A 27,909-nucleotide genomic window follows, 5' to 3' on the forward strand; every position below is an offset into this window, starting at 1 on the left:
GCATTAGGAAATAAATGCACATTAACCTGGAAAAGATAAGACTGAGAGGTGATATGATAGCTATCTTCAAATGTGTGAAGGGCTGTTGCAGTGAATGGTAGCAAGCTTGTTTTCTGCTGCTCCAGAGGGTAGAACCTGAACCAATGGATTCAAATTACAGGAAAGGAGATTCCAGCTAAACATAAGGAAGAACTTTCTGATAGTAAGAGCTGTTTGACAGTGCAAGGGTCTATATCTCCTTCATTGGAGGTTTTTAAACAGAGGTGGGGGACCATTTGTCAGGGATTCTTTATCTGTGATTCTTACATTGCAGAGGATTGCACTAGATGACTCTTGGGGTTCCTCCCAACTCTAGGATTCTCTAATTCTATGCCATGATTATCCATTAGTTTTCAGTAGTTGTATATCAGAGCCTTAAAAAAAAAATACAATCAGGTTTTTCCCACCTAAGCCTAAAGTGACATTCTCTCTCAGCTGTTTTCCAATGACATTGTATCTCTCTTTGCATGTTTGTAAGAAGTGAAGGCTGGTCGCCGAAGAATCGATGCTTTTGAATTGCGGTTCTGGAGGAGACTCTTGAGAGTCCCATGGACTGCAAAAAGATCAAACCTCTCCATTCTGAAGGAAATCAGCCCCGAGTGCTCACTGGAAGGACAGATCCTGAAGCTGAGACTCCAATACTTTGGCTACCGCATGAGAAGAGAAGACTCCCTGAAGAAGACCCTGATGCTGGGAAAGATGGAGGGCACAAGGAGAAGGGGACGACAGAGGACAAGGTGGTCGGACAGTGTTCTCGAAGTTACCAACATGAGTTTGACCAAACTGCGGGAGGCAGTGGAAGACAGGAGTGCCTGGCGTGCTCTGGTCCATGGGGTCACGAAGAGTCAGACACGACTAAACGACTAAATGACTAAATAACAACAGGAAGGAGTTCGAATTTAAGGCACCTGCTCCAGATCATTTCAGTGCTGCGAATACCAAACATTATAGCTTTAGTAAGGTATTGTTTGCTATAAATAAGGATGTTGTAGTGCTGAGTAAGATGATAAAGCAGCTTTCTTTCAGCTCTAAAAATATATACATGAAGTTCTGAGAACAGAACAACAAAGAATGCAGGGTTGTGTTCTGCTTTCATTTATATATGTATAGTTTACTATTATGCAGCTACTAAATGTAAATGAAGATAATATTTGCTCCAAAGGGAACTCAAGACAATGGCAAAATTCCGCTTTGGTTCTAGGCAGGGACAGCTGGGTTTATAAAAATTTCATTAAGCCGTTCTTACAAAGAGATCATATCACACCTCCATTAAAATTTTTGAAGATTATATTCCATTATCCATCCCTGGTGCCCTTTAATGCTAAGATGCCAATTCTTATAAGCTGCATCATCAAATAATTAATTAAGCCATACCCTAGACAAATAGTTAGCTTTTTTCTGGTTATTATGTCCAATTTTCATTCATTCGTTCAGCTACCCAGAGAAACAAAAGCACCCTACCCAGAATCAAGCAGAGAGAAAGAATCAGGTTGCACAAATTTGATTTGGTTGTTCACAGTGGAAAGTGATTAATACAATTTCCTATAATATACAGCAACACTGAATACTAAGAGGAGTCTATTTTCCACCGAAAAGAAAAATAGCTTTGATTCACATGGCTGAAAAGAACCATAACTGCTTGAATCTTCCTTTGCAGACCCGCATGTTTGAAGCCGTACTGCTATACAGGAATTATGAAATTATTTCTTTGGTCTGATCTCTTGTTTCAATTTTATAAGTTTTCAAACATTCACATTATTAACTCAGATGAGACCGCCCACTGACTAAAAGCAGCCACACTCTCGTCTTAGCATTCTGTCTCTAACAAAGGGGCATAAAAAGTTACTTGCTGGATTAGTCCAAAGACAGCATCCTGCCTTTACAGTAGCCAGCCAAATGCCTATGGGAAACCTTCAAGCAGGATCCAAGCACAGCAGGGCTCTCTCTCTCTCTCTCTCTCTCTCTCTCTCTCTCTCTCTCTCTACTGGTATTCAGAGGTGTGCTGCCTCTGGTACTAGAGAAATTAAGCACTGATAGCTTCAAATCCTCCAGGAATGTTCAAATCCTTTTTCAAACCACAACAAGCTGGTGACCTTCACCATACATGGGAGAGAATGGTATAGCTTACCTATGTGCTATGTGAAAAAAGCGCTTCGTTTTGTCTTTCGTGATCACTAGATGATCATGAGTTCTAGTATTTCGACTAAAGAAGGAAACATCTCTCTCGGGCTCATCCACACTTCTGCTTCTCCTGTGCCTAGAAAGCCCAGGTTTCCCACTTGTCCTGTGCTTTATAGGAATGGTTCCAGGCAGTTTTTCATGTGTCCCACCACTTTCCCCAGAAAAACCTGTTCTTTGCTGCTGAATGGGAACAAATCTCATTATCTGCAGAAAAACCAATTGGTGCTTGTTCCGATTCAGTGGTCAACAGTGAGTTTTCCCAGAGGGAAGCAGCGGGACAAGTGGAAGTGCAGACAAGCTCTCTCATCACTTTCTCCACACAATGCAAACCTCTCTCATATTCCGTCTTACTTGAAAAGCAACAGTCAGTGACCCTGTCAGATTAAGAGGTCTATGGGCAAGGGGACTCTGTTTCCCCACTGTGGGTATCCTTACTTTGCTGTTCATCACCCTGGCTGCTTCATCACTGCCACCTTCTCTCCCCACCCCATTATACTGGGCATCCTAGATGCTCCTTCCTCACTGCCTGGTCCTTCCACTCTTACCCCTCTCCTTCACACCCCCAAGCTGGTAAAGAAAAGCTAGAAGAGGTCCCTTTTAAATAGGTAGGTAGGTAGATAGAGTCAAGTGGGTACCCTGCACCATAAAAACGTCTAGTGCTTGAGGATCCAGGTGTGCATACCATCGTAATTTCTACAGAGTCCTTCAGGGTCAGGTTCTGGGCACTATGGGAAAATTAAGATGGCAAACATGTCTGGAGCCTTAGCAGCAGGTATTGTGCTATGCAGGGCGCCTGCCTGGCTTAATTTTAAAGAAAAGGAATAGTGGAGTAACTGGTGTCTGCCCTGATATATCCGTTTCATGACAATCTCCCTCTGGGTCCACTACTGTGGTCTCCTCTGGCATTTATTTTTTGGGTGGTGGGAAGGTTCAGGAGACTTCATCCTATGCTCTGAAGTCTAACCCTAACATAGTCACTCAGCAGAGTCAATCTGGAGAATTCCAAAAAGGGGCAGGTTTTTAAATCCTGGAGAACAAACACATGCCAGCCTTCAAAGCAAGAGTGGGCTGCTTCCAGTTACACCTCTTTGCGAAGTCGTTGTTTCCTCTTCCTTTTTAAGTACGGCCATCCATTTTATACCTTTAAAACAGGTAAGAAATGCCGCATATTCATGTACAAATTACCAGCCCCACTTTGGTTCAAAGAATTTATCCTGGTTTCTTTTTGACTATTTAAGCTAATCTGTTCTGGGGTTTTCTCCAACCTTCCAGAGCCGATTTGGGGACTTGGGGAAGAGGAAAGGAAGAAGTTATGTTGCACAGCCAAAAGTCCTTGTGCTAGCAGAAGTACTTTGTTGGATACCGTCCATGGTAATTATAAACTCAGAATGGCTATGAACCAATACATTTTTGGTAGTTTAATGCAGAACAGCAGTTAATCTTTCATCTGGTCTTTTTCTTTTTTAAAGAGCTTGATTGTGTTAATGAGGGTCACTCTTTCACTCACACGTATTTCCTTGCTAGTTTGATATCTACTCCATATGTAACAATAGAAAACAAGCAAATGAAAACAAAGCGAAATGTTCCTACAAGAGCTGAATGCTAGGGGTATGACCTTAGTTACTCAACTAATTACTTCAGTTACTCCTGATGACTGAAGAACTCATCAAGCTCATTTTAAGAGCTTTTCTTTTTCTTTCCTCCCCTCCTCTCACAGCCGCACTCCGACAGATCACAGATTCACAGCATGAGCGATTGAACTTCAACCGAGGGCTGTGATTGCCGATTCGGCAATTTCTTAATGATGATGATGCTTCCCCCTGAAAACAGCAGACATAATGAGCATGCAAATGCTTTGTCAGGCTCACATTATTCTCTTATTAACTCGAATATCAAGATCTATTGCGTTTTTGTGCCTGAAAGTTGACATCCAGGCTAATGCTCATTATAGGGGGCCCTCGGAAAACATCGCCATAAAACATCAAGAAAATGCGTGCTGAATACTGCTAAATTTCTGGGTAGCTTTCGTGTCCTTCCCCCCTGCACATCTCTCCAGTTTCGTGACTGGTGAAAGCCACTTTCTATTAGTGCAAGTGTGGTTTTAAACTATAAATAATATCACCCAGAGCTTTTAACAACTAAATGATCAAACCGTTCCTTTTGCATAACTGTAATTCCCAAACCTTGGCTGTGATAAGATGAGGGGAGCTAGATTCCAGCAACATCTGGAGGACCACAGATTCCCCAGCCCTGTTTTCAAAAAAAACTATTATTCAATAGCTGGATATCAGTACTGGCACACTTACATGGCTGGTGTCAAGGTTAATGAGATAAAGTCATGTGAAGTATTTTAAGCGTACAAAGTGCTATATAAATGCTAAGTAAGTCTACAGAATTCTGATTCACTTGACCTGGCATCTGCAGTCACTTGTGATCTGAGAAATGTTGCAGTGCCCTAGATGTTGCTTTCTGCTCTCATCTACCTGGAACTCTGAAGAATATAAATTGAGACATGCTCATCATAATGAATACATCACGCCTGCCCGGCTCCAAGTTCCAGGACTTCACACAGACTTTACAAATGATGTCTAGTTTCCATGTGCGTGGTGGACTCCTACCAATTCAAATACCACAGTCATTACTGAGAGGATAGTATTTTGACATCAAGACTATGGCTACATAGCAGAGGAAATTGCATTGCTACAGAATAGGGAGGTTTGCCAGTCTTGGCTGTTCAACAAATACCAATTATGTTGCCCAAATTGCAACTGGCTTGCAAATAGTGGGTTCTTTAAAAACAGATCCACTGTTGATATCTGTTCAACCTAGCCTTGAATTATTGGTCTTTTGTTGGTGAAAGGAAGCAGATGCTCTTGTCCTTTAAAGACGAAAAGAGGGGCACACTATTGTCAGGCCAAAGATCACACCCTGATACACATTTCTGAATTACATACGCTGGGCTTACATATGCCAGAAACTTCCACTTCAAAACAGGGAACTGAAAACATTACAGATTTAGGGTTTACATCCACTTCTGAAAAGCCACAACAGGCACTGTAGTATAAACCCATTGCCACACACACACACCCAGACAAACATGTTAGTGTAACTGAGAACATTTACTGCCACCTGGGGTGAAAGGCCAGGGACAGGTAATTTGCCAGCAGGTAGACTGAGTCAGAAATGGCAGTGAGCAGGATCAGAACTACTTCACACTCTTGATCTCCTAGTCATCTTTTCCCTGGTGGGCAACCCATTCTCAGCTGCTAAAATCTTCACTCCCCTGCAGTTGTCATGATTATTGACTCCATGCTGTTGAGTTTAATAGAAAGGGGGGTCATTTCCATCAGAATTGAGGGAAGGTGTAAAATGTTCCTCTCCCTACAATCCCACTTGACTGGGGAATAGCAGAGAGCACTTCCTGTTTTAAGCACTCTGCAGCAAAAGGCATGTTTTGGGTGGTGGTGTTGTGATTGATTGATTGATTGATTGATTGATTGATTGATTGATATTTCATAAAATTTACATACTACTAGATAGTAGGAAAACCTCAAAGTGGTTTACAAAGAAGAAGAAGATCACTAAAAGATTTGTAACCGTCATTTAAAATGCCAGTGCTTGGATGCAGTGGCAGAATGGATGAGGGAAAACAAGCTGAGCTTGAATCCTGGCAAAGATGGAGGCGTTGTGGGTGAGGGGCTCCCGGGCTGGATAATTTGGCCTACCCTGGACAGGGTTGCACTCTCCCTGAAGGAGCAGGCTCACCGTCTGGAAGTGCTTCTGAACTCAGCTCTGTCCCTGGAGAAGGCCCAGATAGCTTCAATAGCTAGAGGAGCCTTTTACTAGCTGCTACTAGCAAAAGCTATGGCCATTCCTGGGCCGGAAAAGCTTGGCCACAGTAGTCTATGCATTGCTTCATTCAAGGTTGGATTGCTGCAATGGGGCTTCCTGTGTGGGGCTTCCTTTGGGCTTGATCCGGAAGCTGTTGTTAGTTCAGGATGCTGTGGTACAACTGCGGACAGGAGTCTTGTCAGCAAAGACGTGCACTGGTTGCCAATTTGCTACCAGGTGAACTTCAAGGTGTTGTTATTAGTATATGAAGCCCTTAACAACTAGGGACCAAGACTGATTTACACCATAAACTGGCGTGGAACTGGCACTATTACAGGTGCCACATAATACTTGTTCTCCACAGGTGAGAAATTGATCTTTAAGTGTAGCAGCACCTGGACTTTAGAGCTCTCTGCAGGTGTCTTCCCTGTACTCTTTTTGGGTCCCGCTAAGAACATTTTTGCTCAGGCAAGCCTAGCCAGGCATGTGAAATGTTGACAAGTGTTTTAATCTGTTTTTTAGTTTATCGCTGGTTTTAATAATTCTTAAATAATTAAGTTGCTTTTCACTGATGATTCCATTCCTTTTGTAAACCTCCTTTTGAGGTTGGCTATATATAGATATATGACATTCAAAATCATTCATATTAATAAATATGAACTTTATAAGCATTTTTTTAAACCCTCAATTTCTCCCAGCTTCAGGAGCAATTAATATCTCCAGATTTCTGTACACAGTGCAGTGGCAAAAGAGCAAAAGTTGCTTGGTTTTCATTCCTCAGCAGTAGATTAAAATATCACAATAAATGTTGCCAAGAAGGAGAAGACTGTAGTTTTTAGTACTTTAAAGACAGAGGTTGAAAAGCTACTGTCAGAGCTGCCCCTAGGTCCCAGCTCACAGAGGACCAACGCCAGGCTGTCATTATGTACAAAAGTCTTTATTGAGGTTCAGTTTCCATTTCAAAGCCGCAGCGCGCAGCTCTACGTCTTAAACCCTAGACCGGCGAAGTCCCGTCTGAATCTCCTCCCCTCTGACACCAGTTTAAGATCCTAGCCCTGCTCCACCTTTTCCGCTGCTTTCTCCTCCTCTGGGTCCTCCTGCCCGCTGGGGCATCCCCCTTTCTGGACTCTTCTGACGCTGAGTCGCTTAACTCCTCCCCCTGCCTCCGGCGGGCTTTAGGACCCGGTTCCCAATCCTCATTCTCTGCTGTCCCGCGCTCCTGTACATTTGAACTTGCCTCTCGCGCCAACCCAGTGACCTTCCTCCTGACCGTTACACTACTTCTGTCACTGCTTCCCTCTTCCGGGATACTGGCCGGATCTGACCTCCCCTCGTTTGTCTGACTCTCCGATGGAGGTGTGGTCAGCCCTGCCTTATCTTCTCTCCCTGGTGGGGAATCCACTGGCCCCGATACCTGGGACTCTTCCCCCCCACTATGCTCTGGTGGGGAAGCTGGTCCTGATTTCCAACTGCTGCTCTGGGAGTCCCTGCTGCCCCCTTGCTCCTGGGGCGTTCCCCTTGGGAACCCCCTTCCCCTGGCCACTGGCGCCCCCTTCTGTGAATCTTCCGATTCGCTGGAGAGGCTCATGGAATCCCTCGGGCCACTGTCATCTTCTCCTACACTGCCCTCAGATTCTTCCCCTTCGCTCTCCATCTCCCCTCTTCCCTGTGCTTCTGCTCCTGAACCCCTGACAGCTACTTTAAAGATTGGGAGGGGGGCTTGAAAGAGTGTAATGAAACCAATTAGTTCCTGACAGCAATTCCTTAATTGGACAGATATTCAGATAGTTTTGTAACAGAAAAAGCCACAGAAGGCTTGTATACCAAATACTAACATCTTCATTTCCAGAGTAATGGGCACTGATACATTTACCCAAATAGTGTAGACCAACCAAAAAAGGATAAAGATAGAACATACCAATCACTAAACAACCATCTTGTGAACTGTGGCAGTACACAGCAGACACTCATTTCCCCAAAATTATAAATACAGTCGTATCTTGGTTGTCAAACGCCTTGCGACTCAAACATTTCTTTAGAACCTGAACGTCTGACACTGCTTCCACAGCTTCCGATTGAGTGCAGGAAGCTCCTGTAGAGAATCAGAAGCCGTGCCTTGGTTTCTGAATGTTTTCGGAAGACTTCTGGAATGGATTCCATTTGAGAACCAAAGTATAACTGTACTGGGTGTTTCTGACACCTCATGAATCTGGGGGGCATATCCAGGCACATATATAGATTCTTCATTGCAAGAAAACACCAGTTATTTCTCAGCTCACTGAAGAAAACACTATGAAACATCTGCATGAGTGGAGTTGTGCATGTTCATCCAAGCTGCTAATTTTTGTCATGGTGTAAACAGAAAGTTCACACATCCAAATATCCAGTTTTTTGCTTGGGATAGACACACAGTGCTTGCACATTAGCCACTTGTTTCCTGCATTGTTACACACTTTCAGAAATATTTCTGATTCCTCCTCCCATGGTTTTTAAATCCCTTTTCTAAAACTACCTGGGAAGTAGCACTGGAGTTTTCTTTCAATATTTATAGTCTTTCCAAACCCTCCATTTATAAATAACATTTTCTAGCAGCCAGTGCTATAAATTCAGCACTTAAAGGAATACTAGGGCTTTTGTCTTTATGTGAATCTCTGCAAAAAAACAACAACCCAGTTTTGAAGGAGGGAGCTGCTTCTTTCCTGGTTCAGATGTATAGAGCTCTGATCAGACATGGAGCTCCACACATGCAAGGCCTTTCCTCATTCCTCATGCATGCAAAGATCACTTACTATTTGATTGTGGCCCAACATGGGCGCAGGCAACCTGGGGGTGCAAATTGTTCCTCTCCTGCGCAGCCACCTGATGTCATTATTGATCTGGATATCTGCACAGGAGGCTGGGAACTGCCTGTGAGATTCAAAACCCTGTCAAACCAATTGTGTGCTGGTTTTGGTGTGGGAATTGTGGGGTGGTTCTGGTTGGCTGGTGAGCTGGCTGGCTTCAACCAGGTCTGCCAAATCTCTTTTAAATTAGCAGTGTGTGGCTTGGTCAGCACAGTCAGCATAGGGTCTCCCCCCTCCTCTCTATAATTTTGCCTTTACCTGGGGTGGGCAGGCAGGATGTGCTTAAGACCTTGTTATGGGGCTATTTGGGACAAGAGAGGAGTTCTCTGGCAAACAAAACTGGGCCTGTCTGGAGGTTTTGCTTACCTAGTAGCAACTGTTACAACTTGTTGGCCAAAAAGGGGGGCATTGGGTTGGATCCTAAGTCCAGAAAAAGGGTGTGTGTAAGAGACCCCTCATCACTCCAGTCAAAGTATCAGACACCCTGGTAAAGGGGTCCAGGAGAAAGTTTCTGTCTGAAGGCCCAGATGAGGGTTTATGGGCCACAGAACTTCCCAATGGTGTCCTGGAAGGATTGCCCAGAATCGACTCTCATTGTAAAGTGATCCTTAAATCCAGAACTGATCCTGAAGGATTAATCAACCAGCAAATGGTCAGGTTGATTCAGGATTTTTCCAGGCCTTCCCTTCTCTGTTTAGGACCCATACCCAGTGCCTAAGCCAAAGCCTATAACATCTGTTATAAACAAAGCTGTGGCTGTTTCAATCCCAAGATGCTATCCTGTTCTCATTCCACCCATCATTTCACAATTAGCTTGCTTTTCACCCATCTCCCCTATGTGGTATTGATGATAATAATAATCCTTTACGGTGATCTTTTCTAACGGGGACACGGCTGGTGCTGTGGTTTAAACCACTGTGCCGCTTGGACTTGCTGATTGGAAGGCCCCGCGACGGGTTGAGCTCCCGTTGTTCAGTCCCAGCTTCTGCCAACCTAGCAATTCGAAAGCACGTCAAAGTGCAAATTGATAAATAGGTACCACTCTGCCAGGAAGATAAACAGCATTTCTGTTCGCTGATCTTGTTTCAGTGTTCCATTGCGCCAGAAGCGGCTTAGTCATGCTGGCCACATGACCTGGAAAAACTGTCTGCGGAAGCGGACAAACGCTGGCTCCCTCAGCCTGTGAAGCGAGATGAGCACCGCAACCCCAGAGTCGTTCATGACTGGACTTAACTGTCAGGGGTCCCTTTACCTTTACCTTTTCTAAAAACACACTGAGACAAATAACACAGAGTAATGAGTGCAAACCTTGTCCCAAATCTTTATATTCTACAGCTACAAACCATTTCTGTATTTCAGAGATGTTAGGCGAAAGAAAGAAAGAAAGAAAGAAAGAAAGAAAGAAAGAAAGAAAGAGGGGGAAGTGTTAAAATCAATGTTCTCTCATTGCACCACTACCTTCAATCACAAAACCACACACAGCTGTCAGGTCTTTCTGGGCCACTGAGGCTAGCATGCATACCTCAGCCACAAACCAGTCAGAGGAGGTGTTGCCAAAGAAAGTGGGTGACTTGTTTTGTCATCACACTGAGAAACACTTCACTTTAGTAAACTTGACAGATTCTGAAGAATCAAGCAAAACTCACACTTTTAAAACTTAGTGACTCACAGTTGCAAGTTTTTGGACATCCTCATCAGAAGATCCCAGGGAGGCCAGTCCAATCTCTTGGGAAAACTGGGCAAATTTAGGGTCAGCGAGAAGAGGCACGTGCCCCAGAAGTTCATGGCATGTGTCCCTGCAAGGGAATTAAAATGCAAAGTTAGTAGGAGTATAAAAGCATCACTGGACTCAGAGAACTGATGCATGCAAACCTCTTAGCCAAACCTGAAGCCGTTCAGTGGGCTTAAAAAAAATGAATCTAGCTGTCATAAGTATTAAAAGGTTTATTTACAAAAATAAAACTTTGACGGTAACTGGAGAATACTGTGGGGTTTTTTAAACTTCCCATGCAGACTCGCATTAAAGTATTTTTGGTCCAAATTTGACACTGTAAAGCAGCGCTAAAAAAAACCCCCAATGTGTTTTTATTTTTGTGTTTTGCATGTTGTTAGTTGCTTTGAGCAACATCTTCAGGAGGGAAAAAGCAAGTTTGCATTTTTTTTGTACAGGTAAAGAGAGCCCACTGCCTCTGTTTTCAGGCAAAACAATACTTGGAATATGTATTCCTATTTTTTAATGCTATGCTCTGTTCCCCCATTATATTCCTGATACTGCCCATCAAAAGAGTACAGCACGTGCCTGAGTTATTCATGCCAGCCCATCCACTATTGTTCACTGAATCACAGACATGCACACCAGGAATATGCTATGCATGAGCAGGACAATAGGAAGCAAGCAGGAGTTTCCCAGTTTGTCTGTTTTTCGTATTCATATGTCTTGGACAATATGGAAACAGACATCATGGGGATTGTGAATGGAGCCGAAGTCTTAAAGGCTCAGCATTCATTTTCAATTCAGAGCTGTCACCTTGCGCTTCCTGTGAAAGGCTCGTCTGTTGGGAATAGGGCCACTTTGTTACGAGGTGAACAATAATCCAAATTCTCCTGCAGGCGACAAGTTCATGTGTCAAGTTTCACATTACAATGCCCCCTTTTCACCCAATGCCAAGCATTTCTCTAAAGAATATGTGAGAACACTCTTGAGTGGAACATGAGCGCCTCAATTGATTTCGGAACTTGACTTCCTGCCGTAACCTTTCTTTACAGGTGCAGCAGTCTCAATAGCAGAACAATTTATTTATTTATTATTACATTTTTTTCATGGAACGAACATCCAACTAAGTCATAAAGTAGACCTACTGAAATTAATAGATAGAAGCCCATTGACTTCAATAGATCTACTCTGAGTATGACCAACACTGGCTTAGCAATCATGCTTTGCTGCAAGTTCAGTGTCGGGCATTGCCAGGAAAGGGTTTTCAACCAGCTGGGCTGAAAGAGACCTTTCTAAACGAGACCCTCTAAGATCTGCATGACTTGGGCAGGTCTTTCATTGGCAGAAATAGAAATGAGAACCTCTTGGGAAACACCCCCAAAATAACCTAGCAAGTACTGAGCATGCTCAGTAGCCACAAAACACTGAGTGTTTGTTTGGAGCAGGTAAGTGTGGAATGGAGTGCCCTGAAAGGCATGGCTGGCTGGCTGGCTGACTGGAACACTGAACAGGAACAGTCACACGGAAACATTTTATTACAGGTCCAGGTGCTTTCCCCCCCTTTTTTTTGTAAATGTGAACTCTGAAGGTCATATCAGTTTGCATTTCTTAGTGCGGAAAGTATTGATCTGATGTTTAGAGATATTTCCTATTCTACTTAATTTAAAATAGTTCTGGAAGCTTCTCTGTGTGAAAGAAACAAGCAGAAGGTTCATGATGTTTGGGTTATTCCTTCAGAGAAGCTGAGTACAGCTGGTTTAAACTGGTTCTGTTATCTCTTTCCAGTATTTTTTTTTTTTCTGGGGGGGACGACGCAGGGGTACGCATACCCCTAAACATTTTGTGAATCTAAGTTTGGCCTCATTGAGGGGCAGTATTTCAATATGAGTAGGAAAATGAGAGTGCCCCTAAACTTATATATATATATATATATATATATATATATATATATATATATGTAAAGGTAAAGGTACCCCTGCCCGTACGGGCCAGTCTTGACAGACTCTGGGGTTGTGCGCCCATCTCACTCAAGAGGCCGGGGGCCAGCGCTGTCCGGAGACACTTCTGGGTCACGTGGCCAGTGTGACATCGCTGCTCTGGCAAGCCAGAGCCGCACACGGAAACGCCGTTTACCTTCCCGCGGTCCCTATTTATCTACTTGCACCCGGAGGTGCTTTCGAACTGCTAGGTTGGCAGGCGCTGGGACCGAGCAGCGGGAGCGCACCCCGCCGCAGGGATTCGAACCGCCGACCTTTCGATCGGCAAGCCCTAGGCGCTGAGGCTTTAACCCACAGCGCCACCTGCGTCCCATATATATATATATATATATATATATATATATATATATAAAAGCACTGTCTCTTTCAGTCAAGGTCATGCTGGCTATAATAGGCCAGAAGGCACTTGAGTTCCACTCTCTCTTTCTGTCTCTTTTTCCATCTGATGTGGTATTCTGTATTTAGTGTTAAGTTTTAGACTTATTATAAGTTATTGTAAGTCTAAGTTAAATCTGCTGCAACTGGATTTCTTATGGACAGTGCCAATCCTGAATGTATTGAATTTGTGACCATTATGCTCATTTGCCTATAGTAGCAGTAAAGCTCTGCTGGATGAAATATAATTGCCTCTGATCTATATTGTGGGAATCCTGCAACATGTTTAAGTTTTTACTCTGCTAACTATACATCAGAGTTCTGCTCTGGATCAAAATTGAGTAGTTTCTAGGTTAGCAAAAAACAAAAACAAATGTCAAGCTACCATTTGTTGCTAGCATGAAAATATCCTAGAGCAAAGCAGTATGAGACTTTGAAATAATCCATATCCTAATATACACATGATCAATCCCGGATGCAGGAGTTGATGGCCATGGACAGGTGGTTCAGTGCGCTGATTACCTGTGAAGTCCTTCTCCATGGACACTTGGTGGTCTTTGACATCATCTCCGTGCTCTGGGATTGCTCATGTGTCTATTAGGATATGGATTGTTTCACAATATCATACTGTTTAGGGCACTTACTGATGGCTGCTCTAAATCCATCATGGCTTTGGGGATCATACCAAACGTGATATCACAGAAATAACACCAATGCCAGTGCTCACTGGTGCAAGTCAAAAGACATTACAATAAAAAAGAAATAAAATAATTCAGTGCCAAAAACAGCAGATATTTCAACAAAGAGCCATCAATATTAATAGAATTCCCTTTGGGCTTATTTTCTCTATTTAAAAAAAAAAAAGATGGGAAAATAGAACGAAAGAATATTGAAACGCCAGCGAGAAAACAATGAACATGTAGAGCAGGCATAGGCAAACTCCGGCCCTCCGGATATTTGGGACTACAATTCCCATCGTCCCTGACCACTGGTCCTGTTAGCTAGGGATGATGGGAATTGTAGTCCCAAACATCTGGATGGTCGGAATTTGCCTATGCCTGATGTAGAGAATAAACAAAAAGCTGTGGGCATAAGCTGAAACAATGATTGCAGAAGGACAGAGGGAGCAGCTCAGTTTCCATCCCAGGTAGATTGTACATGATGATCAGTATTCAGGACTGGCACCAGATGTGGAGGCCTATTTTTCTGGTTTTCTTTTCCAAGTGGCACTCATTATTCTGTGACTATTGAGCATGCTCAATCCTCATTGAGCTACGGGTTTGTTTGCTTGCTTGCTTGCCCGATTCAGGGCTTTTTTAAAAAAAAAAAAATCTGCTGCTGCAGACTTTAGAGTTCCCTTGAGCATGCTGGTACTGCCGTCTTATTTCTCAGGGTCTCCCGTCTCACTCCGTACCTGTTGGCTCTCACTATCTGAGTTTGCTAATAGAAGGCACTACAACAGAACCCCTTTGGTCACATCCACACTATATATTTGAAGCGCATTTATACCACGCCCCAAAGAATCCTGGGAACTCTAGTTTGCCCCTCAACAAAATGCAGTTCTCAGGACTGGGTGGAGTGGGGGTGTGAAGCCGTCTGAATGTTCATCACTGCCAGTCTTAAATACCAGGATTTGGTTTCAGGAAAGACTTGGCAGAGATTAATTGATCTAGAAATCCCTCGGAAGAGGTTGAAATTAGAATATTGGCTGCAAATGTGAGACTGGGGTTCATGTAAGTCTCTAGATGGGTTTCTGTTCAGAGAAGGTGCCCTCCAGCAGTGGGGTTAGAATTAACGCACACAGAGTGACGCTCTTGAGGTGCTTGCTGTTACACAGATAAAAGCCAGATGACAACAAGCTCAAGCAACAAGGGATCATCTTGTTTAATAACTGATGGGCCTTCACAGCAGTCCTGAGCATTTGCTACAGAGAAAGAGGAAGCTGAGCGCTTTCAAAAACCCTTTACGCTCTATGAATGTCCTGCATCCCTGGAGCCTGAGCACACCGTTTGCTGCTTTGCACCTTCCCTCCTTTTGGTTAGATACAGGAAAGACACCATGGTGTAAAGGACAGGGGTCTGCCGATTGAACCTTTTCCTTCCCCAGGACAATGAGGATATTTTCTCTCCCCTCCTATATGAGAGTCCTTGGAATGTCAGGTGAGTTTCATGGAAGTTGCTTCTCTGTCATTACACACACCATTAACAGTGGCGGACGCAGAAGCAGCTGGGCCTTGCCCTGGAGAAAAGAGGCAGGTATTGTGCAAACGTACATGATTTTGGCAGGGTGTGCTGTAGCTGGTCCAGAAGCATGAAACAGTTCAAAGAGGCAGAACCACAGGCTTGAAATTAAATGGGATTTGTGGAACTGTGCAACATCTCTAACTGAAGAAGCCAAGTAGTGTTGTTACATTTTTTTTCATGTCGCCTTTCCTTTCCTCCAAGGGGATCGGGGCTGCTTAAGTGGTTTTCCTCTCCTTCCCATTTTATTCTCATCCCAACCCTGTGAGGCAGGTTAAGCTGAGAGACAGGAACTTGCCCAAAGTCACCCTGTGGTCTTCATGGCCATGAAACTCAGTGGGTAACCTTGGGACAGTCACTTTCTCCCAGCCTAACCTACCTCACAGGGCTGTTATGAGAAGAAAAAGTTGAGGGGAGGTAGAGAAGAGAACCATGCACCTCATCATCACCTGCTTGGAGGAAACATGGAAAAAATAAATGTAATAAATGCTAAGTTATGAGAAAATTATACTCACGGTTCTGGAGTGTAGAGAGGATCAGAGCCATGGCGTATGTACTGAGTACAGTGGAAAACTCGATAGGCAAGGCCAGCTAAGAAATCACGAGGCGACAAATATCCAGCAACTGGTCTGACTGTGAATCCAGACCTTTCTGAAGTGGTAGAAAAACCAAAATTATCTGAGTATATGTGTTAATCAACAGAAAACACAAACTATTCCATATTTTTCCTACAGAATCAAACGTCGTTTGTACCAGCTCGACATTCCTTAAGAAAATAAAATGTATGAATTGATGCAGATCATTTAGCTGAGGGGAAAACACCAAGGTTACAATGTGCCAATGTCACTAATCACCTTCCTGTTTTATCTACAGCAGCAGATTAAAAGGGGGGCGGGATTCAGGGCCACTTTATACATTATACAGGTTTGAACAAAGCATTTTATCTTTAGTATCCTCATAAAATTGTCAACATTAAGAGGGAGCAAATACATGCTGCCAGCTGTGTGTATCATGCAGGTAGTATATACAAAAATTATCTGAACAGCAAGCAATTTCGTGCTGGGTGGATACTTGGTGCAAACACTGATTTACCTCTATGTGTAATAGCCTCAGATCTTTCATGAAATCTGATGGCACATTATTCATTTGGAAATCATCGGCAAACATTTCTGTAACAGCAAAGAACCCTGTGGCATCTTAAAGGCTGATGATGTTATTATGGCATAAGCTTTTATGGACCAAAGGCACAAAGTGTTATCCTGAGTGATGATGTGGGGTTGACTGTAAACACTGAGGTCGAAAAGAAAGGAAATACCGAAAAGGTCAGATGGGGGAAGTTACCTTATTATCTGTCTGTCACTTTATGAAGTGCTTCCTATAAAATTATCTCAAAACAATTTAACCATCAAAAGAAATTTCATACAACTAACAACCCCAGATCCAATACAGATTGGGATTAAAAAATCTCCACTCAAAAGGCTTGTTGAAAAAAAGGAATGTCTTCAGCTGACACCACTCCAAAACTTATGTTCACTTATGAACAGGCTGGTTCTTTCTCAAGCTCTTTCTCATCTCATTAGTTACTGTTTAGAATTAAATGAGCTAAGCTTAGTCCTCTTCAGAAAAAAATTGTGACTGTTGTCTTTGGCTGAGAGCACACATTTGAACCTTGGAGTGCTTTTCTACCTTCAAGCAAAAGGAAAAAAAGGAACTGTGTTTCAGCGCTCTTCCTCAGGGATTCAGAGAACAATGCAAGATGCACCTTTGAAAGATGCAACCCAGCTCAAAGAGCAGTCAGCCAATTAATGTTAAGTGCTAGTAGCCATAAAGTCAGAATAAAGGAAGGAATGGGAGCTGGGGCAGGTTAGCTTTTCAAGCCATACACAATATTTTATTTTTGATCGGAAAAATCTTTCTCAGGTTCTTAGGACTATATTTTGCTGTGACTTTTCTGCGGTCATAGTGGGAACTTGTTTTGGTGGGGGGTGGGTCTTTCCCCTGCCCCCAATTTAAACATTTAATATTTGTAAGAAATATCAGCACTCCAAATCACCAGAAAAGGCAGCCCTAATAATAACTCCCTGAAACTCAAAAGAGATCTTCCAGGGCCTGGAACAATGAGAAGACGCAAGCAACCAGGTCAAATTGAACCCAGAGATAAGGGGCAAATAAGTCTGACATCTCCCTCATCTTCTTTGACAAAAACTGTGTCAGCATCAGAGACTTCCCACAGCAATTCCTGCAGATTGCAGCACATGCGACCTCAGTGATGTTTGCCCTGACTAAAACTAACGTGCCCACATTGCATCTCCGGAAGGATAAGGGAAGATTATGGCCTTGGTGGATCATTCGACACAGGCTGTGTCTACACACACACCCCATTTATTCTACACCTCATATGCTCCCAACAGTGGTCTGGGAAGCAGTGTACATGTGATATTAGCCAAAAGCCATGTCTATCCTTTGGTTTCCTATTAAATACTGTGTGTGGTGATGTGTGATTACCCAAGCCAGTTTCAATCCAAACGGAGAGAAAGAACAGCTGCAAATAACTTGACTTGTTTTAAAATGGCTTTTTACGTAGGGTTCTGGGTGCAGTCTTCCTGAGGGGAAAAAATGGGTCCGTTTAATTAGTTCATCCTGCCACCTGTGTGCCTCATGCAGGGTTGCATCAAGGTCACAATGGCTGTGCAGAAATCCAACGAGAAATCCCACATCTGAGAAGGAGGCTGGGAGCAGACCAACTGGTGCATCTTCCAGCCAAGTTCAGAGTTGTCGCTGGAAGTGTGCAAACCTCCAGCTCAGTTATGACTTCAGGAAAGTCAGCTGGAAACATCGGGTGACAGGCCCATTTTGGAGGAGCAGCTTGACCCCACCACCTCCAGCTGCTTTACAAACATTCAACCAGGCAAACCTTACTACCCAGGACATATGGAGTCCCCATCTTGAAAATACAAAATGTAGTGAATAAGGAGGCATTTTTAATATTCCATATAAGACTGTTAGTGCACTGGTTTGTTCCAAACACAGAGCTGACTGCTTTGCTTTGTATTCAGATGGGTTTAGTCATGTATAGTAAAAAAGACACATGTCATAATAGAGACGTTCTCATGGGATTGGGGGTCAGCCAGGACTTTTGTGCAAAACTCCCTCAACACAGCGAGAATTTTCTCAGCTGTAACAATTCCCCAAAGGAGAGACGGTAGAGATTCCTGATGGGTTTTTTCCCCCTCCCTGCATACAGATTTGTTCCATAACTGCTTATTCAACGCACAGAATTGTCGTGCGAAGAATAAAGGTATAAACAGCTCTCATTACTTGGCCAATTGTGCAACACTTGAAATGCGACACAATTATTTTTACAGCACCCTGTTCTGCTAGAAGCCAGATTTGACCCTTACCTTTAAGAAACATAGAAACATCCTCCAGCTGAGGGACATTATCCTCTCGGTAGCCACAATGCTTGGTCAACAAAGGGAAGTTCTTCAAATACTCTCGACAGGCGTGAGTAGGATACAGTTTGGTCAGCTCCCTGAACACCACTCCCCAAGTTTTTATTTCTTCAGGTGTATAGTCCACTCTAGGGATTGGCTGGCCACTAAGAAAAAAAAATACAAAAGAAAAAGGTTTTGAAAACAATTACCTCTCGGTTATATGCTCCCATCAACCCATCATAAGCCCCTTCCAACACCCCCCCCCCAACATAGACAGGCACTGGTACCTCAAAAGAAGGAATAACTACTTTTCAGATAGCCCATTGACAAGCTGCATCGAATGCCTGCTATCATCTCCAGCAAAAGCCTGATGTGGCTGTTGTCTCATCCCCCAGGCGTGTCCTAGTGTTAGTCCCAAAACAGTCATGCTCTCTTCAGCTAGAGCAGTGGGTCAGACGCAAAACAAGAGTAAGGGGCAGGGGCAGAATGCAGCCCTCCAGATCTCTTTATCTTGCTCTCAAGACTCTCCACAGGCCACAGAACTCACTGCCCTGTGTCTCAGCCTTCCCAGATGCTTTTACCTGTGTGGAATGTGTCTTCCTTCCTTGAATTATGCTAATAATAAGTTTTTCTTGCTTGCTTGGATGGAGGATAGAGAGGTGTGCATGACTGGAATGCAGCCCGCTGTACGAAAGTTAAGTGTTATATCCATTGCGCCACCTACTTCTACATCTTCCCTCACCTGCTCCTGGCATGTGGCCCCCGTAACACTATTCAGGAGGCAATGTGACCCTTGTGCTGAAAAGGTTCCCCAGCCCTGTTTAAGAAGAATCTTTTCCCTTCCACTCCTAGTTCTTCACATAGTCTTCATGTAACAGGGTCAACCCTTCAAACGCACTTCTTAGAAACAGCTGGGTTTTCTGTATAAGCCAGACATCACACAGAGAGAAGGTGGAGATAAGGGCCTGCCAATGACATTTTGCTGCCTGAATCATCTATGCCTTCAGGATCTGAGATCAACTGTGCACAATCCAAAGGGGTTTTAAAAAAGTTACACTATAGAACATTTTCCTCCAACCTGGCCTCTGTAGTTAATTTGAACTGCCATCGGTCCTAGCTGGCATGGTCAATGGTCAAGGATGATGGGGTTGTAGTCCAAAATATATAGAGGGCAAGAGGTTGGGGAAGGGTGATACAGTGGTTTTCCTACATATTTGGAGTATGCCATACACGTTAATTTCAGTAATCTCAGTGATATGTACAGTTTGTAAGGCAGATCAGTATTATTACAGAGAGAGAAAGAGAAAGACCCAAATAGATGCAGGAAATAGTTTCAAAATAATATAACACATCTGGAGCAATGCATTTTAATAGAATGTCTTCTTAGGGGGCAATAGATTAACATTCTTCTTTTGCTTGCTCTGAAAGGCTATTCTAATGCTATCCTTGTGCCTGTAAATGGTCATTGCGTGGCAAGTTCCCTCCCCCATAAGAAATGAAGACGCAGGACACATTATTTAAGGTTAATGGGCGTAAATGGCCACAACTTTATTGATTACAGAATTGAAGGTATTGGCCTTAGGCATTGGCTCCTATCAACTACCCGGCATGGTGACCGGGAAGGGTTGAACACTAACCGTGGGGGTCCTGTTGAAGTACGCCAACTAGGACCCCACGGGTGTCACCGCTCGTGGGCGTGCCGGTGGCCCTTACCTTACTAGGTCTCAGACAAGGCAACGCCCCCGGAGTCCTCTACCGGACTACCCTTTTCCTTGGGGGAAGGTGATGGCATTTCCTCCCCCCCCCCCCGTCCATTTGCATAACAATTGACCCCTGCCAATGCCTAACCGCCACTCGAGCGGAGCTCGCCGCCAATACCTTCAGGCCTGTAACCATCCCCTAATCCCTGCTATGATGTCTCCCAACCATATATCATTTCCGGCATCAGACAGATGCACGCCATCTCGCCTGTAGAGGGCCTCGTTGCAGAACTGTATGCTTGGGATCGGAGGAGATAAAAGAAGAATTCTAAAACACTGACTTCTTGATACTTTCAGCTGGAGATGACCGTGCTGTGGATGGATGCCATAGCTGTCAACGTTTCCCTTTTTTTAAGGGAAATTCCCTTATTCTGAATAGGATTCTTTGCAAGAAAAGGGAAAAGTTAATAGCTATGATGGATGCTTCCATACAACCCAGATGGAGTAACATAGGAGAACCCTGTAGAAAACAAAAAGGGCAATAAATATTACAAGGACATGAATACTACCAGGTAGCTGGCAAGATTCAGGGAGGGAGAAGTGTTATGATCATAGCTGTCAACTTTTCCCTTTTCTTGTGAGGAATCCTATTCAGAATAAGGGAATTTCCCTTAAAAAAAGGAAAACATTGACAGCTATGGTTATGATTTGGTTTAGCTGGCTACCTGTATTTTGCTATGCATCTAAACAAACCAATAAAAACTATATTGTTTCCTCAAAGAATCCTGGGAACTGTTCAGGGTGCTGGGAACTGTAGCTCTTGGGGGGGGGTAAACTATACAGTTCTCCAGATTCTTTGGGGAAGCCGTAACTTAAAGTGGTATAAGCATGGTTTTAGATGCATTGTGTGGTTGTGACCTTAGTCTCCTACCTAGAAAATGACATTTCTCAGAAGTCTATTGTGAATGTGATAACAATCATAAAGCACTTTGAATACTGTTGCTGCCTAGACGAACCCTCTACTCTCCCCTCCTTTCAAGACCTTTTCTCAACTCCAGTAAAGCAGGATTTATTCAGTATGTTTCTTAGATGCAGGAACTGATACCAATCCTCACTATAGAAGCTGCTCCAATAATAAGTATCCTCTGCGGAGAAAGAATCATCTGGAATTAATGTGCTTTGAGGCTGCCTATTCAGCCTGGAAATTCTCATTAAGCACAATCGTCTTCCTTTCTTTTCTTCCCACCTTCACTTCGTTCTTTCACTAACAAACAATTACAACAAGGGTTTTGCTTAGCTGGGTGGGGGGCGGATGTTGTTAGCAAGCCGTGGTGGAACTGAATGGATAGTACACAGAAAGCTGAAATGAATCATAGTTGGGGGTCACAGAACCTAAACTTCTTGCTCAATGCTCTTGTAATCACAGCATCTTTGGAAGATGGCTGCTTAGCAGATGCTGCAATGCCTCCAGCAAAGGGGAACCCACCAATTGTCTGTTCCATGGCTGATCAATCCTTACCATTAGGAAAGCTCTCCTCATGTTAGTTAGAATCTGCTCCCTGATAATCTCCCACCCATAGATTATCTGGAAAAGCAACAGAGACCAAGCCTTCTTCAGTATGGCAGTCCTTCAGAGGTTTGAAGGCATCTCTCATGTCTCTTCCCCCCACCTTTATCTTCTCTTCTCCAGGCTAAACATACCTGGGCCTTTCCATCGTACCTCCTAGGAGTTGACTACTTCCATGCTGCCACTATTTCTGGGTGGGATTCAATTACATACCATAAAATTCAGGTCACTCAATTAAAGCTGATTGCGAAGCTATAAGCAACAAGCCTATTTCCCCCAAACCCTGGGCTTTTTGCAATAAAGAAACTGAGAGGGAAAATGCACTGGAAAGTGTGAGAGAACGTGGTGATGCAAACATTGCCCAGCCTTCCCACCAACAAATCAGGGTATGGTCTGAAGCCACATGAAGCTACCACCTTGCTGAACCTAACCAGGTCTTTTTATGGCCAGTCCCTGGATGAGAGCCCTCTGCATGCTACCTTGGGTCTCATGTTGAAAGAAAGATGGGGTACAAATCAAAGATGATAAATACATTCAACGCACAGGTTCTTGCTATCAGTATAAATTCATCCAAGAAACCATTAAGGACAGTCAAAGAAGACATACTGTCCTCTAGAAATGACCAGTCACTGATGCTGATTGCATCTTATGGAGCAAGCAGAATTTCATGGCCAAAGCAACCTCAGAAATACAGTCTGGGTAAATAACAATAGCTACCAACCGTAGGCGTCCCCTACTCAGAAGCTGGGGGAGTCTTGGCTCATTTGCATGCATTAATTAAGCTGAATTGCATACCCATTTAAACATTTCCCCATTTTCTTACACCAGCACAGCAGGGTAGAAGTGGGGGGGGCAGGGAATGGTTCAGGCTGGTTTGAAACTAGTCAAGTACAGCTGAAGCTGAGCAGAGATATGCAAAAGGTACTTGCAAAAAGGAACATTTAGGAGATCCATATCCATATAAAATGCTAATAGAACAGCAGTGATCTATCCAGAGAGAAAAACTGCTGCCTCTGCTCACAAGACACAAATGCCCTCCCTCTCCTTACTCTGAATTGATAGTGTGTGTGTGTGTGTGTGTGTGTGTGTGTGTGTGTGTGTCTTTTTATGGGCTTTTAAGCATGCTCTTTTCCTGCCAAGTTTTACTGTTTGCTGAGGGGGAAATAAATGTTTTCATCTCTCCCCCCCCCCTCCTTGTGCGCTCAAAGATGTAGGCAGAAACCACAAACAGGGGGGGGGGGGAGGGGGAAATGAGAACTTTAAAAAAAGAAAGCATGAAACAGAAAAGTACATCAAATTAGCATGTGCCTTCTCAGGAATGTGAAGAGTTTGGCCCATTATGAGTAAAATGAGAATGTGATTGGAATTAGCTTGACTTGGAAGCTCGCGTGACAAGAAAATTGCAAAAAGCAGCAGGTATTTGTAGGTAGCGCTGAAAATTTACTAACTCCTGGGGATCGTAATGAATTCAAAATGTAGGCTTGATCTGCAAAGACTTTTTTAAAAAAAGAAAAGAAATAAAAATGCAAGTGTAGCGTTTGGAGGTGGTATTATTTGTTATAGGGTAAGCCACTCGTGTAAAGGTGCAATCCTAGGGTAAATTTGCTCTAGCTCAAGCTCTTTAGGATTTTGGTTAGGTTCTAGAGCAGATAGAAGCTTAAATGGAAACCAAGATATAATCCAAAATATGGAACCAATGCTCTTCTTCTAGAAAAAGAAATGCTGGAATTCACCATGAACACCTCCCTTGTTCTTTTATAATGGCAATGGCACCCACCTGAGAGGTGCTGGAACTCAGTTCTGGTGAGTTCTGGCTGGAAAAAAATCCTTGTGTGGAAACACACACACAAAATTCTGTGAACTGAGTTAAAAGGTAAAGGGTAAAGGGACCCCTGACCATTAGGTCCAGTCGTGGCCGACTCTGGGGTTGCGGCGCTCATCTCGCTTTATTGGCCGAGGGAGCCGGCGTTTGTCTGCAGACAGCTTCCAGGTCACGTGGCCAGCATGACTAAGCCACTTCTGGCGAACCAGAGCAGCGCACGGAAACGCCGTTTACCTTCCCGCCGGAGCAGTACCTATTTATCTACTTGCACTTTGACGTGCTTTCGAACTGCTAGGTTGGCAGGAGCAGGGACAAAGCAACGGGAGCTCACCCCGTCACAGGGATTTGAACCGCCAACCTTCTGATTGGCAAGTTCTAGGCTCTGTGGTTTAACCCACAGTGCCACCCGCGTCCTGTGAACTGAGTTAGCCTGACTCAAAAAGAAAGTGGGGAGGTGAGAGAAGGAGAGAGGAGCAGGCTTGCTCTTGGTAAGGGAAATACATGACCTTTCATGTGGTGGTGGAAGCCATAAACCAGGGGTCAGCAAACTTTTTCAGCAGGGGGCCGGTCCACTGTCCCTCACACCTTGTGGGGGGCCAGACTATATTTTTTTTGGGGGGGGGGGGAAATGAACAAATTCCTATGCCCCACAAATAACCCAGAGATGCATTTTAAATAAAAGGACACATTCTACTCATGTAAAAACACCAGGCATGCCCAACAAATAACCCAGAGATGCATTTTAAATAAAAGGACACATTCTACTCATGTAAAAACACGCTGATTTCTGGACTGCCCACGGGCCGGATTTAGAAGGTGATTGGGCCGGATCCGGTCCCCAGTCCTTAGTTTGCCTACCCGTGCCATAAACCGTTTAATGTGATTGGTGTGTTGAGCTAGCAGCTGAGGTGACAAGGCATGATAGCAGCTCTTCAGAGAGCCCCACAGTGAAGGGGGGGGGCAAATGGTGCCCTCCCAGCTGTGTTTCGCTCTCCCAGCCCTCTGAATTTATTTCTTTTGATTGTCCTTTTAATTTGTGACATGGCTGACGATGAGAGTGACCATTTAAAGAATGACATCTTGTTTGAGAACAGAAGCAATTCAGGAATAGAAGCCTCTGAAAAATTCAATGAATAAGGCCTGCTCACTCAGTACTTTCCCACATTCAGGGTGGGTTTTTCATGACAGCTACCCTTATGTTTGATGCATTTTTTTACGTTAGTTTAATCTTGGGGGGGGGGGGACAAAGACTGTCCTGTTCTAAGGTATGATTTCCAGGTGCTGTGCATTTGTGCTCTCTCTGAAAAGTTGCCCTGTGAACCCACCGTTCAGAAAGCTTTCTTGTGTATTTATCAAGCAATTTCGTACATTTGCAAAAGAAAGTCAACTATGCAGTAAATATTTTATCCAGTTAAGGACTTAATCTCATTGGCTCCAACAAGAAGCTTATGCATATTGTTCTCAGCATCACTCTCTCCAAATCACTGTCTCCAAATGCTCGTCTACAGTTGCATTGCAAGGTGCTCTTGCGCTGTTTCTAAACCTGCGTTTTTGAATTGGTGCTGTCAGGTTACAAGATTTAAATTGATTTTTTGAGAAAGCAAGCTACTAGTTTTTAACTTCTTAGTCATACCATAAAGTATTTTGCTTGTTTTACAACTTTTGGTATATCCCCTTGTTCACACTAGGATCCGTAACATCTTTTTTTCTTATGAAATCAAGAAACAAAAATGCTAGTCATTTAATTCCTGGTGTTAACTTTCTGTTAACTTGACCTTTACATAGCCCATTATGTGAGTTGACACACACACTGCATGAAGGGGGAGTGAGCAGGGAGGTCACTGTTCTTCCCCTTCCCCTGGCCCTCACACACCTCTCTCAACCAACCAAGCAAGAAGCATTATGAGAGTTCAAGGGACACATGCCAGCTAGACAAAAATTCTCAAGGAAGGTTCAAAGTAGGAGTGTGGCTTAGGAGGAGTATAGCAAGTAGAGAGAGCCAAACAGAGAGGTTCTCCATTTCTGATATGAACAAATCAATAAATAAAGTGATGACCAGAAGTGTCAAGGAGAAGGCTGTGGTTCAGTGGTAGAGCTCAGCCTTTGCATTCAATTGAACAATGGCTTGATTTGGTAAAAGTCAACTTCCTACGTTCCACAGCTCAACTCCAAATAAGCCCAGTTTTGATGCTCACCCTACCAATTCAGTTGGGTAAATGGGCCACTCCTCATGGCTGCTGCTTGTTTATCACCCAAGCAGATGGTGTATTTTTTTCTGAATCAGTAGCAATTTCACAACAAACAAAGTTCTGTACTCACTATTTATAATTCATGGCAACGTCGACAAAATATTTCCTTCTCTGCCGATACACATTGTCCTTAAATCCCTAAAGCAGATAAAAGAAAATGAATGTGTACCAAAGAGAATTAACAACAGAAGAAAAAAATCAGTAATCAAAGTGGTTTCTAAAATAACGCTTATTAATATTGTAATTCATGCCATCTGTGGAACAGTTAGCAAACACTCCAATCTCTTTTTTTTCCCTTTTTTTTAAAGATATTTATTAAGATTTTGCATAATAAAACAAATATTCAACAAAAACATTATAACACAATACAAAACGTATACGAATAAAAGAAGAAATAATAAGAAAAAAACAAAAACAAAAAACAGAGAAAAAATAAGAATCTGGTTTTTTACTTACTGTCTTTATAACCCTCTTTCCTGACTTCCTCCCATCTCCCTTTTCTGTGTTCCCCTTTACACAATCAAATTCAGCAATTCCTTACCCTCTTTCCAATCTTATTTAATATTATACATTTCAACCTATTATGTCTTCGGTTTTCCTTTCCTTTTAAATCCATTTATCACATGTTCTTTGTAACTTAATCCCTTATGTCATTTATTAAGCTTCAACATAATTTTACTCTAGTCTTACCCTTTTTTTCTTAAAACATTTTTGCATATCTCTTTTTACTATGTCACTGATGCCATATTATCTTTATATCCAACATCATTTTAACATTCAAACATTTTACAATGTTTTTGGAGGTATTCTTTGAACTTCTTCCAATCCTCTTCCACCGACTCTTCTCCCAGGTCTTGGATTCTGCCAGTCATTTCTGCCAATTCCATATAGTCTATCACTTGCATCTGCCATTCTTCCAGAGTGGGCAAATCTTGTGTCTTCCAATACTTTGCGATGAGTATTCTTGCTGCGGTTGTTGCATACATAAAGAGTGTTCTATCTTTCTTTGGCACCGATTGGCCAACAATGCCCAAAAGGAAGGCCTCTGGTTTCTTAGAAATGGTATATTTAAATACCTTTTTTAGTTCATTATAGATCATCTCCCAGAAAGCCTTGACCTTTGGGCATGTCCACCAAAGGTGAAAGAATGTTCCCTCAATTTCTTTACATTTCCAGCATTTATTATCAGGCAGGTGATAGATTTTTGCAAGCTTGACTGGGGTCATGTACCACCTATAGGTCATTTTCATAATGTTCTCTCTTAAGGCATTACATGCCGTAAACTTCATACCGGTGGTCCACAACTTTTCCCAGTCAGCAAACATAATGTTATGACCAATGTCCTGTGCCCATTTAATCATAGCTGATTTAACTGTTTCATCCTGAGTATTCCATCTCAACAGCAAGTTATACATTCTTGAAAGAATCTTAGTTTTCGGTTCTAACAATTCTGTTTCTAGTTTCGATTTTTCCACCTGGAAGCCTATTTTTTTATCCAAGTTAAAGGCCTCTCTAATTTGATGATAGTGTAACCAATCTCGCACTTTATCTTTTAGTTTCTCAAAACTCTGCAATCTCAATGTATCTTGTTCTAATATCTCCCAATATTTCGGCCACTTGGCCTCCATATTGAGTTTTTTCAAAGCTTTAGCCTCCATAGGTGATAACCACCTTGGGGTCTTGTTTTCCAATAGATCTTTATATCTTGTCCAGACATTGAACACAGCTTTCCTGACAATATGGTTTTTGAATGCTCTATTAGCTTTTACCTTGTCGTACCACAAGTATGCATGCCACCCAAAAGCATTGTTGAACCCTTCCAAATCCAAAATGTCAGTGTTCTCAAGAAGTAGCCAGTCCTTCAACCAGCAGAATGCTGCTGATTCATAGTACAGCTTCATGTCTGGCAGAGCAAAC

The 27,909-nt window shown here is 43.1% G+C and overlaps 1 protein-coding gene across 1 annotated transcript in view; it reads right to left on the reverse strand.

Moving 5' to 3' along the window:
* Nucleotides 1–27,909, reverse strand: part of TPH2 (tryptophan hydroxylase 2) — a 70,036-nt gene that overhangs the window by 21,551 nt on the left and 20,576 nt on the right. The window contains exons 5-8 of the mRNA XM_079993839.1: nt 26,063–26,130; nt 18,622–18,818; nt 15,736–15,871; nt 10,564–10,690 (exon numbers count right to left, since the gene is read on the reverse strand). Of these exons, the coding sequence (XP_079849965.1) occupies nt 10,564–10,690; nt 15,736–15,871; nt 18,622–18,818; nt 26,063–26,130 (528 nt within the window). The remainder of the gene's footprint in view (nt 1–10,563; nt 10,691–15,735; nt 15,872–18,621; nt 18,819–26,062; nt 26,131–27,909) is intronic.

Source organism: Podarcis cretensis (assembly GCF_951804945.1).
Source record: "Podarcis cretensis genome assembly, chromosome: 10".
NCBI lineage: Eukaryota > Metazoa > Chordata > Lepidosauria > Squamata > Lacertidae > Podarcis > Podarcis cretensis.